General features: G+C 62.3%; 1 protein-coding gene and 1 non-coding gene across 2 annotated transcripts in view; one reads left to right on the plus strand and one right to left on the minus strand.

Moving 5' to 3' along the window:
* Nucleotides 1-15,399, minus strand: part of CHD5 (chromodomain helicase DNA binding protein 5) — a 62,356-nt gene that overhangs the window by 46,616 nt on the left and 341 nt on the right. The window contains exon 2 of the mRNA XM_055082167.1: nt 5,432-5,559. Within this exon, the coding sequence (XP_054938142.1) occupies nt 5,432-5,559 (128 nt within the window). The remainder of the gene's footprint in view (nt 1-5,431; nt 5,560-15,399) is intronic.
* Nucleotides 5,121-5,192, plus strand: TRNAE-CUC (transfer RNA glutamic acid (anticodon CUC)). The gene has a single exon. It is a non-coding gene; the product is annotated as a tRNA-Glu (tRNA).

Raw genomic sequence — 15,399 nt, forward strand, 5'->3', positions numbered from 1 at the left:
ACAGGGCGGTAAGAGGAACAAAGGAGATCATGTGAGAGAGAAGGCCTAAAGCATTTTGAAGTAGGAGAGTCCCAAGTACCCATGATGCCCCCAACCCTGCTCGGAAGCTGAAGATGCAGCCAGGACCACAAACCGGAGGACGCGACGAGCCTCGTCCCCCCGCGTTTCTGCAAATCGGGGCTGGACTAAAGCCAAATGCAAGGACGGTGCCTGCAGCTGGGCAACAATTACAGTGCAGACGGGCAACAGGACGCCAACAGAAGGGGCTGTTGTGGCCGCACCTCAGGGGGAGGTGCCCTGAGCATCTGCTGGGGAGCCTGCACGCCACATCCCAAGTGCAGGAGAGGCGGGGAGCGGCCAGCACAGCTCTGAGCGCAGGGCCCAGAGGGAGCCGGAGGGAGGGAGGGAGGGAGGGAGGGAGGGAGGGAGGGAGGGAGGGAGGCGGGGAAGGCGCCTCCAGCAGACGCCCTGTCGCCCTGTCGGTGTGTGCACAGCGGGCCCCGGGGAGCAGGTCTGGCAGAAGGCCCCAAGCTGTGCACTGCCAGGAGTGTTAGTCCAGCAGCCACTCCGGGGCTAAGTGGGGGAGCAGGAGGGCAAAGTTCCTGCTCGAGGAAGGAAGGACAGTCAGCGGCCCAGTGGCCCGCCGGGGGATGACGATGGCGGCAGCCGCTCGTGTCAGGGAAGGAGCAGACCCCTCCTGCCCTGTCTACCTGCACTGGGGAAAGCTGGCCAAAGACAAGACAGCTTCCTCAACTCTCCGGCTCCCCGCCCATCCCTTCCTGCCTTCTCCCCGCACCCCGATCTCGTCCAAGCCCCCCTGCCCACCCGGGAGGCTGGTGGAGGGCGGGGTGCAGGACAGGTCTTTGGAGGTGGGTTTCCCAATGGTACAATCAGTCTGTATCCACAGCGTCTCTCTGTATCCAGCTGTTTGGACACACCTAGACCAGGGCCTCCTTTTTCCTGTGTTTTGTTTTTCCAAAATCTTCCCTCGCAGAGAAAGGGGCAAGCGGAAGGGCAGCGAGTGGTTCTGAAAACAACTCGGAGAGGAGTGACCCGTCAGCAGGACCTGGAGGGATGCCGGTCAGCCAGTGGCAAGAAGGGGAGGAACGACAAGATCCAGGAGTAGACTAACCATTCGGTATCTTGAAACTCACAGAGGAGAGTGCGGGCCAGGCCACGTTCAGGGAGGAGACACAGGCACGGAGCAAAAATGCCCTAATAAAGCCCTGAACCCACCTGAGCCCCGAGCCACACGGTGGGCTCTGAACGTCAGGACCAGTCGGGGCTGTGACCCTGATGCTGTCCTCTGGGCTGCAGCAGCCCCAGGCGTGACTATCGGGGATGCCCTGGATGGTAGAAGAATCTAAGGGAACTCGGCGTCCCAGCAGAATCCATCTGCAAAGCTGCCTTAAATCCTACGCCCAGGCTGGGTGTGCGAGGAACTGGGGGTAGGGAGGAGGGGTCTCTGCCCTGAGCCCCGGGCCCACTGAAGGCACAGCATGCCACCCGTGCAGGCCCTGGGGACCCCGAGTGGGCAGTCTATGCCCACCCTTCCTCCCCCAGCCCTGCAGATGTCTTTCAATCCAGGCCTCCCATCTCCCTCTCCCTTCCCTCTACGCCCAGCACTCAGCACACACCGCATCTCTCTGAAAAGCAGGCATTTCAACTCAAAAGGAAGGACTCAGAGAGTTGGTCATTCTCAATTTGGGGTCCTTCAAGACTGAGACGGAAAAAGAAAGAATGAAATATGAGCCTTCCCATTCACGAGTGTTATAAACAGTTATAATTTAGCACTGAATAATTGGTTGCTATGGTAACGGCTGCAGCACAGGTTGAAATCATTTCTCCCTCCTGCACTGGGTCTGACAAGGAGCTTCATCTACATATGCTCAGGTTCCGGCCGAGGCCCCGGTTATTTTATGTAAATCAGAATTCACGACTTGCTGCCTGTCCCTCCACCCCACCCCCAAAAAACCTGCTGCTACATGGGTTCCACCACCGGGGGCCCTCTGCTCCCTCCACCCAGCGCCTTGTGTTGGGGCCACCTGGTTGGAGATGAAAAGGAGAAAAGGGGCGACATTCTCCTCCCCACATCCTGAGGACTGGGGTCTGCAGGCGGGCGGGCGGGCGGGCAGCGTGCACGTGGCGGCCAGGACCCTGCTCTCTGGCTGCAGCACGCTCAGACTGTTGACATCTGACAGCTGCCAAGCCAGGCTCTCAGCAATGCTGGGGAGGGGGCAGCAGTGGCCCGAGGGCCACCTTGGGGGCCTGGCTGGCACTGCCCGGTCATCTGCGGGGCCCTCCAGTCTACCCTGGCCTCCATCTCCTTTGAGATCCAGGAATTGCATCTCAGTAGAGAGAGGAAGGAGAGAGGGAGAGGAAGTGAGGGGAGGGGGAGCGGAATGGAGGAGAGGAGGAGAGAGGAAGGGAGGGGGGGAGGAAGAAGAGGTGGGCGGAGAAGAAATGCAGAGGAGCGAGAAGGAGGGCAAGGGAGACCCAGGAAGAGGTAGCAAGAGATGGATACAGCACAGAGGCCATATGCTCAGGCCACAGCAGTGAGAGACGAGAGCCTCCCTCCCAGTTCCCAAGAAAGAAGCTTCGGGAGAGGGAGAGAAATCGCTGAGGAGCTGGGGAGAAGGTGCTTGCGCGGGATGCCCCAGGACCCTAGAATCTACCTCCACCCCGCATCCACAGAGCATCGGGTCGGAGGGCTGACAGCAGTGGACGCAACAGAGCAAGATTTCAGAGCTTCAGCCGGGAAGTCGGGCCCTGCATCCCAGGGCCCCGCCGGCCCTGAGCCATCTAACCTCTGCCCCCAGCGAAGACAGACCTGCGGGCCAGGGTGTGGGAGGGGCTGGGGGGAGCTGCAGCAGGGAATTCGGAGCCCCCTCCCCACAGCAGGGGGACCCGGTCCACAGCACCTCCCTCGGGGGTGTGGGGGGAGCCTCCAGGCATGGGCACCCCCCTTCCCCTCTCCTGCCTCCACTGCCCCTCCTGGATAACGGGGACAGGAAGCGGCAGCTCACAACCTGCCCACATGCAGCCCATGTACCAGCCGCGGGGTTAGGGGTGGGGTGTCCCGGGAGGGGATAGACCTGTCAATCCTGGAAGGATGCCAGGAGCCCAGGCAGTGAGGACAAAGCTGAGGGGCAGCAGAGATGGAGGGGGCCATCGGACAGGGGCAGTGCTGGGCTCGGAGGCGGCTCGGGGTCCCTCTGGGGGGAGAAAGGGTCATCTACGTGCGCCAGAGGAGAGGAACAGCCGGGTGTGGCCGCAAGCGGGCACGGAGAGGCTCCGGGGCAGCTTTGGCCGGGAGCCTGGACAGGGCAGCTGTCCTGAGGAGGCCCTTCCCGGGAGCCAGGAGAGCCGAACAGGGGGCGGACCTGGTGAGAAATGCTGACCCCAAGCTCACCCGAGAACACAGGCAGGACGTACCTGCGTGGTTCCAGCTGGAGGAGGTGGGGCTGACACCTCCCTGCCCCAGTCCCTGAGCTCCAGGCAGGCCAGCCCGGGGCCAACCGCTATGGGGACCCGGGGCACCGCCCAGGGCAGGCCCTGCCCTCCTGGATGCCCCCGAGGGCCACTGGCCTTCCCCGCGGCACCTCTCACGTGAAGACGCCCTATTGGCCCCTCACTGATCTGCCCCCAGACGAGCAGGGGGGTGTGGATAGGTGATGCTCCCCTTACTACAGACACAGAAGCAAGGCTCAGACACGTGTGGGCAGTGGCCCAGGGAGGTGTGGGGAAGAAGCGCCACCACCCATCGCCGGCCCACCACCACAGGCCCTTTGTCCTCAGGAGGCTCCTCCCTCCTGCCCCTGCAGCCTGTCTGGGGACCCTCCAGAGTTAAGTCATACCACGGGTCCCTCTGCACGAAGCCTTGCAGGGGACAAAACCAGAGGCCCACAGTGGCCTTCGAGCCCACGTCAGAACATCCCAGCAGGGCCCCCCGCCACACTGCCACTCTGTCCCGGGGCCACCGAGGGCGATAACACCCCCCGACCGCCTCCCCTCTGAGGCCGGGCCAGGTGGGTCTCCTCTGGGCAGGGGAGGCGAGAAGGCCAGAGGACTGACAGCGCTTCCCCTCGGAGCAGGGGGGCCAGGGGAGGACCAGGCTGGGGGGCAGGGGGCAGCCGGACATCCCCAGGGCCAGATCTCAGCTGTGTTGCTGTGACCCCTGGCAAGTTCATCTCTGAGCCTCGTCTGTAAAGCAAGGTGCACACCACCCCGTCCCCACAAAGCCACCGGGAGGACTGAGTGACGCCGAGGAGAGGTGGCAGCTCTCACGAGGTGGGAGACGGGAGCCCCCGCGTTGCCCTATGACCGTCCCCTCCAAGTGCCGAGGGCTGTAAGCTACAAGGCGGCCCCGGCTCCCCGCTCGGTCGGGCGGTGATAATCATCCCTGGCCCCGGCTCCCAAGGTTTGCTGTCGAGGGTGAAGTGAGTCCACGTGGGGCATTCTAGAAATGCTCACACGAGTTACTCAGAGGAGACCCATCCCTCACCGGGGTCTCCTTACTCTTCTCCCATTTGTATCTTGCTCACCAGGATTCCAACTCACATCAGGTTGGAAGCAGCCAACTAGAGAGACAGACGGCTGCCAGGAAGCAGACACGGAGGGGGTAGCAGAAGGTGCCACCAAGAGCGCAGAGGCAGCAGACACAGATGTAAGCGGGAACAAGCGCCCTTCAGTGAAGGGGTGGGAGCGCCGGGGACCCCGTGTTGCCACGGCCCAGGACAGACACCAAGGGGAAAAGAATAAACACCCCAGAACACCCTGTTTAAGAAGACAGTAGGGGGCTTCCCTGGTGGCGCAGTGGTTAAGAATCCGCCTGCCAATGCAGGGGACACGGGTTCGAGCCCTGGTCCGGGAAGATCCCACATGCCGCGGAGCAGCTAAGCCCGTGCGCCACAACGACTGAGCCTGCGCTCCAGAGCCCGCGAGCCACAACTACTGAGCCCGCGTGCCACAACTACTGAAGCCCACGTGCCTAGAGCCCGTGCTCCGCAACGAGAAGGCACCACGGCGAGAAGCCCGCGCACCTCAACGAAGAGTAGCCCTCGCCCTGCGCGGCAACGAAGACCCAACGCAGACCAAAATAAAAATGTACACTTGGGAATTCCCTGGTGGTCCAGTGGTTAGGACTCCGTACTCTCACTGCCGTGGCCCGGGTTCAATCCCTGGTCAGGGAACTAAGATCCCGCAAGCCGCGCTGTGCGGCCAAAAAAAAAAAGGACAGGACACTTGAGATACATCTCGGGGCAGGTGTCCGTGGGAACACTGCCCACACCAGACACTGGTTTTGGTGTTTTTCACTCAGGCTCAGCTCTCTGGAGGCACCCCTCCGCCAGATGGTCCTGGGAGCCCAGGTCTTTCTCCGCAGGCCCAGGGGGATTAGCCAAGAGCCCCGCACGGCCCCAGCTCCACTCACCTCTTTCTTCTTCCTCTTCCCTTTGGACCTGTTCTCCTTGAGCTTCTTGGACTTCTTCTTCTTGGGAAGGCTCACGGGCTCCTCAGGGAAAAAGTCATCGAAGCCTTCAAGGCCACCATCTTCTTCTTCTGGAAGAATCAGAAGGGAGAGGGGGTTACTCTGCTGCTTCCTTCAGGGAGACCCCCAGGGACACAGAGTGAGAGGCAGGGCCCGCTGGGACAGTCAGTTCCTCTGCCACCCAACTGTGCCGCGGCACGGCCACCCTGCCCTCCCCAGCCCACCCCCGCCCCTCCCCGCCTTCTCCGTCTAGTTCCCCTGCCCCAACCCCTCAAAGCCACTCCCAGACCCACCGAGTGGAAACCCAGCCCCTTGGGCTGTGTCACATCACCCCCATCACCCTCTCTGGGCCTCTCCTCCTCTCAACCTGTAAAATGGAACAATAGCCACCTACCCTGCTATGACAGTGCTTGGGAAACTGAAGCAAAAACAAATGACCAGGGCTTCCCTGGTGGCGCAGTGGTTAAGAATCCGCCTGCCAATGCAGGGGACACCGGTTCGAGCCCTGGTCCGGGAAGATTCCCACATACCGCGGAGCGACTAAGCCCGTGCGCCACAACTACTGAGCCTGTGCTCTAGAGCCCGCGAGCCACAACTACTGAGCCCGTGTGCCACAACTACTGAGCCTGTGCGCCTAGAGCCCGTGCTCCGCAACAAGAGAAGCCACCGCGATGAGAAGCCCGCGCACCGCGATGAAGAGTAGCCCCCGCTCGCTGCAACTAGAGAAAAGCCCGCACCGCAGCAACGAAGACCCAATGCAGCCAAAAATAAATAAATAAGATAAAATAGATTTTTTAAAAAAAAATGACCAAGTAAGAGGCCTTGTGGACATGGCTCCCCAGGGAGAAAGCAGCCCCACGGAGTTCACAAAGCCATCTCCAGCTGGCCCAGGGAGGGGTCGAGGCCCACCTCTGCCCTCCAGACGGCCACGGTGAGGCCAGGAGAGAGCCTGTGAGTGCAGGATGACAGGGACGTACAGGTCACTTCACCCTAGGACCACTTGGTGCCTTGGAGCAAGCGCCCGGCAGCTTGGAGGAGAGACCAGCACGGAGGATGCCAGGGCTCCCCTTAATGAGGATCCGAGGAGCACGCTGCCTCCCCTGCCTGGCCCCCATCCGCACCTGCCCAGGCCCACCCCCCGTCACAGGATGCCAAACACACTCCGCTGGGCACTCGGGACCATGGGACGGGCCACAGAGAGGTGGGGTTTCTAGAAGCTGCCCGCCTTTCCGGAATGCTCATTCCTTCACGCATTGGAAAGGCTGGGGGAGCAGGCGGGTGTATCACGTGGGCATCTTAGAAGAAGCTGCAGGCTACATGCTTCCTGCTGCCCCCAAAGGGAGCCCGGGGCTGGGGCCTAACTCCCACCCAGGAAGTCAGGGGTAAGAAAGGGCACGAGCCCTGGGTTCCTGGGACCGGACGTGGGCCCCAGGGCGGGGGGTGCGGAGAGCGGGAGGGCCCTCTTGGGGGCAAACGGCAGCAAAAAGACAGCGCAAGAACAAACCACCCAGACTAGAGCTATGCATCTGGCTGCCCGGGACGAAGGAAGCTTCCAGAAGGCACCGGCGCAACCTCCCAAGAGTCCACAAAAGGGGCCCACCAGCCAGCCAGCCTCCACCCACACCAGCGGCTTATGCCCCATCCCACACCCTTCACTGCCCCTGTGCACGGGCGGCGGGGGGGACATGACAGGGAGTCTCGCTCGGTCTGGGGTCTGCCTCGAGCGGGACCCCACTGTGGGCTGCCACCCTGGAGACCCTTAGGAGGGCAGAAAGTCCCAGGGCCACGCAGGGGACTTTCATATGGGAAATGGGCAGAGTGTCCTCACTGAATCGAGTTTCAATGATAGGCCCCCAACCCCGCCCAGGAAGTCTAAAAATTTTAGAGTAAAACATCCTGGCTGTTGAACGCGTCAGACCCACAGATGCTTGGACACGCCGACACACCCTGGGCGCTCCAACGTCCGCCCACCCTCCAGAGGGCTCCACCCCAGGGCCTGGGACCCTGCCTCCTGGAGTCCCCAGCGGGGAGGGGGAAGGCGCCCACCACTACACTCTGGGTGCAGCTAGAGGGCGCTGCTGACGCTGGTGGCCCAGTGAATGCCCCTCCCGCCCACACCTGGAGGGCCAGTTCCCACACGTACCACCCCCCTGCCCAGGGAAGGCGGGGGCTGCACCCTCTGTCTCAGCGCCCCTCTGCTCCAGGGCCCTCCTCCAGGGCTGCCAGGGGGCCTGTGGCCCTGCCCCTCAGGAGTCCACGGGGACAGGGCGTGCCCAAGTCTCAGTCCCCTCCCCATCCTGCCAGGCAAACACAGACACGGAGAGAGACCAACTCCAGGCAGGTGAGGGAGCTGCCGTGCAGGTGACACGAGGGTGGCCTGAGTACTGGCCTTCCCCGGGAAGCCAGCTCAGCGGTCCTGACTGGCAGACAGGGGCAGTGCTGAGGACAGGACCACATGGAGGGCACAGCTGCTGTGGCCCTGGCCAGGGCTACGGCCTACGGGGCGGGCAGCGAGGGCAGGCCCAAAGCTGGGTTTAATGTGGGCAGGCTTTGAGGGGAGCCAGGCTAGGGCAGCAGGAGCTGAGCCCGTCCTGTCCCCTGAGCCCTGGCACGGGAGAGGCAAGGATTTCGGGGCCAGTTGGAAACGTTCATAGGGACCCCCAGAGTCATCCTGGAGTGGAGGGCTCTGCGGGACAGCGACATGGCTGGCGGGGAGCCAGGCTGGCGATGTGATGATGCCGGTCCAGGCCTGCCCACTCTCCCACCGGCCTCCACCTCCCCCGGAGCCGCAAAGAGACCGCCTGGGAGAGCCACCCCCGCACCCTGGCCGTGCCCAGCACGGTTATGTAACGGGCTCAGCTGATGCAATCGGGAGGGGGCCTCTCTCTCCCGCCTCCTGCCACCTCCCCACGTCCCCTGTCCCCTCAGCAGGGCTGTCCCCAGACTGGGAAGGCCAGCCCAGCGCACGGTCACAGACTGACCAGCCAGCAGCACAGACAATGGATGCACAGGAGGCCGCGGGAGGTTCTAGAAGGAAGCCTGGGATCTCCCGCGGGCTGAGCCCCACCCTGCCTGGGAAGGAGGTAGGGGCACCTCTAGCCCTAACCCACGCCCAGGACAGGGCTCGGAGGAGAAGTCCTCAGGCCCTCTGCCCTTGGACAGACCCCTCCTCCATTCCCAGAAGACCTCACGGCCCAGGGCCATCTGTCTGGTTAAATCCCTCCTCCAGGGACCTTCCAGAGCTGGCACGCGACCACGGGGACCCCACCCTGCCCACCCCCCGTCTTCCTCCCCCGCAGGGCTTCTGGTGACCCTGAGGACGCCCAGGGCTGACCTCCTGTGACGCTGCTCCGCGACCCCCCCATGATCCCCACTCAGCCCTGACCCCTCCTCCCTCTTCTGCAACCGGCCCTGAGCTTCTTCGAAAACCAGACCTGGAGAGTCACAGCCAAGCAATCCTTTCCAGTGCCTACCGGCCCCTCCCGGAGCCCAGCCCTGTGCCTCCTCAGGTACCCAGCCACCAGTAAGGCGGGAGCCCGCCCGCCCCCGGGGGAGGGTCCTGTGGAGGAGCGGCCTCAAGACTCCTTGTCTGCCAGCTCCCGGCTGCCCCCAGCCCTTCCGGCCGCCAGGCCGTGCCCTCGCGCACCAGCCCTGCCCCTCCAGGGCCCGAGGCTCCATCGACCCCAGATGGGCTATAATTAGGACCCATTAGCCCTGATCTGTCTCCCAGGTCAGGGGCGGGGCCAGGGGAGACTGCTTCAGAGATGAGACAGGGGACCAGGTGGGGGACGGCAAAGAGAGGCACCTGCACCTCTGCTGCTTTCCCCCAGCCCCTCACCAGCTCCCTGCACACACTCGGGCTTAGCCCTGCGGGACCCCCAGGCTGCTCTGCAGGCTGCAGCCCAGGCAGCGGGGGTGGACCCTTCTTAGCGAAACACCTTATAACAGTGGAAGGACCTACCACCTGCACCAAGCTCGAAGCAGGTAGCATACGTTCATTTATATGAATTCATCTACTCCACACAGCAACCCTGGGAGACGGTACTATTATCACCCCCATCTGCAGACAAGGAAACAGGCTCCGAGGATCTCATCGCTTGCCCACTTCTGAGTCTCACAGCCGGCAGGTGGTAGAGCCAGGATGGAGCTCCGGCAGGTGGCTTCCACCACCAGGTGTGGTCCCCGCGCCTGCCCCTCCCTCCAGGTATAGGACCCTCCCAGAATGCAGACCTTCCCCACGTTTACTTCACAAGCATTTAAACAGCATAGCCCATGTGCCAAGCTCAGGCGCGCCCAGGGGACACTGAGGTGACTCAGGCCGGCCCCTGGTCTGAAAGATCACCTGTGGTCCCGCAGGGTGGGAGGGTCAGGGCTAGTCCACCGCAAGTCCCCATGCTCTGCCCGCCCCCTGCCCCTGTCCTCTGGGGACAGGGAACTTAGCACACACAAGGTGATCAGAGCGAAAGAAAAACTTATGACTGTGGAAGGAAGAGGTAGGTCGTCTGAGTCGGGGTGGCTGACAGATGTGGGGAGGTGGAGCCAGGAACCGGGTCAAGAGCTCCATCACCCGAGTCCGGAAAGGTGAGCAAATCTGTCAGCGATGGGGACCCAGCTCGACGTCCACCATCCTCTCCGAAGCCTGTGGAGAGGGTCTCCTTCCGTTCCCCCAAGCAGGAAACAAGACCACCTGGTGGCCAGGAGGAGGGACGGGGGAGCGCAGGCTTCGAACCACCACCCCTTCCTGGCGGGGTGGTCACCAATCCCTCCTCCACTGAGCCCACTTCCTCATTCTTAAAATGGGCCAAGTACTGGGAATTCCCTGGCGGTCCAGTGGTTAGGACTCCGTGCTTTCACTGCTGAGGGCGCAGGTTTGATTCCTGGCGGGGCAACTAAGATCCCACAGGCTGAGCGACGCGGCCAAAGATAAACAAACAAATAAATATTTAAAGATAAATGGGCTGAGGACTGTCTTTCTCACGGGGTGATGAATTAGAAACTGTGAGACGCAGGTTAAGTGCCTGGCAGCGGCAGGCAGGGCCCAGGGCCTCAGGAGGGTTAGGATGGCCGGGGCTGAAGGAGTGGATGGCGGGGGGGAGGGGGAGGGGGTCTCCCGTTTGGCCACTGCTGGGCCAGGGGTTCTCAGGGCCGCCCTAGGGCTGGCCAAGGAGGGGTCACCAAGACTAAGGTTCCCATCAGCTCTTGGAGTGCCCCCCACACCACAGGTCTCCACTGACATTGCTGGGGGGGGGCAGTTCTCCTGCCCAAGAGAGGATTAATAATTCATTTATGACATTTAACAAAACCCAGACACCACCTCACCGGCATCTCATCAAACAAAACGTCAGTCCTGAGCACCATGGGCGGGCAGGCAGGCAGGTGGGGGCGGAGGACAGGGGAGGCTTTTACCCGAAGGGACTGGGGCCCGGAAAGAGTGAGGATGGAGGAGGCTGGGGGCCCAGAGCACTGACGGGGAAAAGGAGGAAAGAGAGGCCAGGAGGGAGGGGACGGGGACAATAGAGGAAAAGAGAGGGACAGCCAGACAGACAGAGAGAGAGAAGCAAGGACTCGGGGAAGACAGCCTGACAGACTTGGAGACAGACAAAGGGATAGACATGGGGAAAGAGTGAGTGAGAATAAGAACAGGAAGAGGGAAATAAGGACAGAGCCAAAGAGGTAAGGCAGGAAGTCTCAAAAGTTTTACCTGCAAAAACCCCAGAAAGTCAGACACCGTGTACTGTGTTCAATACTCGCTCAGAGAAGACATGCAAGAAATCTATGCTGGGTGGGTGAGTGGATGGACGGATAGACAAATGGATGACGGACGGATGGACAGACAGATGAATGGACCGATGGATGGATGGATGGACTGGACAGATAAACAAATGGATGGATGGATGGATGGATGGATGGAAGGAAGGAAGGATGGATGGATAGATGGACCGATAAATAAATGGATGGGTGGATGGATGGATGGACCGATAAATAAATGGATGGGTGGATGGATGGATGGATGGATAGATGGACAGATAAATAAATGGATGGATGGATGGAAGGAAGGAAGGATGGATGGATGGACCGATAAATAAATGGATGGGTGGATGGATGGATGGAAGGAAGGAAGGATGGATGGATGGACCGATAAATAAATGGACGGGTGGATGGATGGATGGACAGATAAATAAATGGATGGGTGGATGGATGGACGATGGGTCAATGGATGGATGGATGGAGGGAAGGATGGATGGAAGGAAGGAAGGACTGGACAGATTAAATAAATGGATGGGTGGGTGGGTGGATGGATGATGAATGGGTAGGATGGCTGGCCAGTGTATGGTGGGTGTACTGGTTGGTTTTGTGGTTGGATGGGTAGATGTTCTGGTGGGAGGGTGGATACATGGGTGGGTGGATTAACAAGTGGGTGGGTGATTGAATGAATTGGTGAAATGATAAATCAATTTAGAATGCGGTGACTATCCCACAGGCCAAGCCACCGGGCCAAGTGTGCTATAACCACTTTACCTCCCTCCTCTCAGCAAAAAGGATTAAATATGATCAGGCTCCCTGGGAGGCCCCAAACCCACACTTGCCAACGTGGGGGGAGCAAACTAAGAAGGCACAGACCTTCAGGAATCATGGCTCTCTCTCCCTCCTGGTCCCTGGGCCCACAGAAGCCTAGATGGGCTAGGCGGACCTGGGCCAGTCAGGTGCCAGAGTGGTCACACTGTCTGGCCTGGAGAGAAGATGGGCTCACCAGCTCTAGGAAACCCACCCCTCTGTGTGGGACTGAGGAAGGGCTGGGCCTACACGGAAGGGAAAAGGCCTGGGATGCTGAGGCCCTCTCCTCCCTCCCTCGCTCCAGTCCCTCCGGCCCAGGCTCCCAGCCCCCCAGCTTACTGGATGAGGGTGCGTGTCTCAGAAGCATTTCCTTGGCGAAGGCAGGCCAACTGCTCCCCTTGGATGGTGCTAATTATAAGCCACACTTTACTGGGCACCTATTATGTGCCGGGCACTGTGACCTACTCGTTCCACGTGCACCGCCTCTTCAGTCCTCGTAACGAGCCCTCTATGAGGTCGCTGACGCCACAGCCCATTCCACAAGTGGGGACACTGAGGCAGAGGGACGGGGTAGCTTGGCCAAGGTCAGGCCACAAACAAGCAGCAGAGGCGGAGCCACCTGACTCTTGAGCCCTCTCTTGGACTAGCCCTCTGAATGCCCAGGAGAATCTGGCAGCTGGGGTCCCTGAGCCCGAGAGGCAGGCATCTCCCCCCACCCCCGCAAGCAGGCTCAACTACCCGCCCCGATGCCAGAGAGCTGCCCGACCAAAGCCCGGGTGGCAACGAGAACGCTGCTGAGGGGGGTGGTGGACGGGCAAAGTGAAGACGGCAGGCCTGACAAGCACTGAGTCCGCTGCAGCAGATTGAAAACTCAGTGTGACAGCGCCCAGCACACCGGCGCCCCCATCCACAAACTGCCACCTGGGGGACCTGCTGGCCCTACATCCCTGTGGGCCACGGCCACGGGCTCAGGCTGAGGGCTGCAGAGAGGCCGCAGTGGAGGGTAGGGGGCCAGGCGGCCAGTACTTCAGGAGAGACACGAGGCCCGGGCTGAGGCTGTCATCACGTCCAAAGGCCAGGGTGACCCAGGGACCCCCAGCCCTCAGACACTGAGACCACAACCCTCTCTCTAGCGCCCACAGTGGGTGGTCACGGGAGTCACACCCAAGGTGGGAACCCACGGACACAAGTCAGCTGATGATAACATTCCAGGGAAGCACCGCCAAGAAAATAAAGCATTAAAATGGGCCTGAGAGTGGCAGGGGTGGGGCTACGCTGGAGCCAGGAGCTGAGACCTAACCGGCAGGAAGGAGGCAGGCAGCTGTGAGCCGAGGAAAGCTTGGGTCTGGCAGGGGTCACGGCCCATGCTCAGGGCAGGATGGAGCCTGGGGGGTTCCAGAAGCATCAGGGAAGCCAGAGTGTGAACAAGGAGGTCGGGGTGGAGATGAGGGTGGAACAGAAAAGGGACTTTGCGGTCCGTCCAAGCCGTGGGGGTCCGGGTCCACTTTGTGTTTTCAAAGGTGACCCTGGCTGCTGAGCGGAGCGTGGTCGGTGAGAACTGGTTAGGAGGCTCTAGAGGGGACCAGCCGGAAGGGACAGTGGCTTGGACCAGGGACACAGAGAGGAGCTGGCAGCTCGGGAAGGCTCAGGACATGCTCTGGAGGTGGGAGCCCCTGGCCTCGCTGAAGGACAGGCTGCAGTCTCTGCTCTGCGGGACTTTGGGGGCCTTCCTAGAGGCCCTGGGGCCAAGCCCACCGCGCCACGCCCTGCCCTGGAGTGACAGGGGCAAGCACGAGGGAGGAAAGGTGGTGGGCAGGCGACTGGGACCAAGGTCCAAGTGGAGTGAGCTGGGTGCCCGCCAGTCTGGGGGCACCTTCCCTGGCCTCCTCGCCTCCCCCCGCCTCCGAGCCCTGACACTACCAGGGAGAGCCAGAATGCGTGCGGAAGGGGGACAGGGGACCCCATCAGGGGGCTGGTGAAGTCCCAGAAATAAGCCTGCTGACGCACGTTCAGCTGTCCACTGGCCCCATCGGTGCCACAAAGGGCCACGCCCCAAGCACCACTCGCTGAGGAAGCCAGTGACCAGCTTACCAAGGAGCCAGCTTCCTGAGTAGAAAACAGCCATGGGTTCCAGTGCCTGTGCTAGGCCTCTGTGTTCCCTTCCGGGAAATGGGCCTAATTCCCTGGAATTCCCAGCACGCAACAGTCAACTATTGTCCAAGCAACTCCGCCCATGTGTGGCCACCTCACCCCCACTCCCCTCACCCCAGCAGGCTCTTTGCAAACTTGGCTGCACTGCCTGAAAGGCAGGGTGAGCCCCCAGTCACCCTGTTTAAGCAAGCAAACAAGTGGGCAGGGGGGAGGAGACCCCTCAGTGGGCATGGCCACCTGGTGGGAAGCCCCTCACTAGGAGAGGCAGAGCAGCGGCAAGCTGCCGCCCCTGGGTCCTCCCCTTCTCACCTCCTGCACACAGGAGTTAAGGTGCCAATCTGTGGAATATGCTCCCCCCTGGGGCCAGACAGCCCACTCCAGGGCCAGGGAGGGCTCCGGCACCGCCCACAAGTCCCTCAGGAGCCCAGGAGGGGCCATGACTCGGTGCGGGGAAGCTGCGATGTGACAGAGTCCCCCAGAAGGGAAGGAGGAAGGCTGGTTGACAGGGTGAGGCCCTGCTCAGCTGTGCCAGGAGGGGAAACGTCCTAAACAAACGGTGAGCAGTTAAGTGAAGAATGACCCTGCAAGGCTTCCCCTGACGCACAAGCCCTCTTTCTGCTGAATTCTGGAGAGGGGTGGCGAGGGCAGGGGCGGTGGCCCTGCGAGGCAGGCCCGGAGCCAAAGCAGGGTGGGCTGGGAACGCCACTAGCCGGGCGACCGCGGGCTGGAGGCGCCGGCCGGCGCTAGGGCGCGCCAGGAAGACGCCGGCGGCCCGGGCAAAGTGCTTGGGAGCGGCGGTCACGGCACCCGGCGGCCGGGGAAGGGGAGCGGGAGTCCGAGCCCGCGCGCCTCAGCCCGGAGCTTTCGTGGGCCCGGAGGGAAGCCGCCCCAGCCAGGGCGCTCGCCCTCTCCCCGAGTACGTCCCGTCCTCCGCCCGCTTCGGGCCCCACCCAGCGCACCCTGGGGCCGGGATCGGCCGGGTCCGGGTATCTGGTCCCGCCGGCCCCCGCCCGTCCCCGCGAGGCCAGGGGTGCGCGGCGCGGGCCGAGAGCGCAGAGTGCGCGGTACCAGCAGCCGAGCGCGACTCCCGCCCCCTTCAAGGGCACGCGGGCTGACCCCCGCGGCGCCGCGCCCCCTCCCCGCTGCGGGCGCCCGGCGCGGGCCCCCGGCGGTCCTCCGCCCGCGCCGCGGCCAGGGTGGCCCCG

The sequence above is a fragment of the Physeter macrocephalus genome, chromosome 3 (genome assembly GCF_002837175.3).
Source record: "Physeter macrocephalus isolate SW-GA chromosome 3, ASM283717v5, whole genome shotgun sequence".
Classification (NCBI taxonomy): Eukaryota; Metazoa; Chordata; class Mammalia; order Artiodactyla; family Physeteridae; genus Physeter; species Physeter macrocephalus.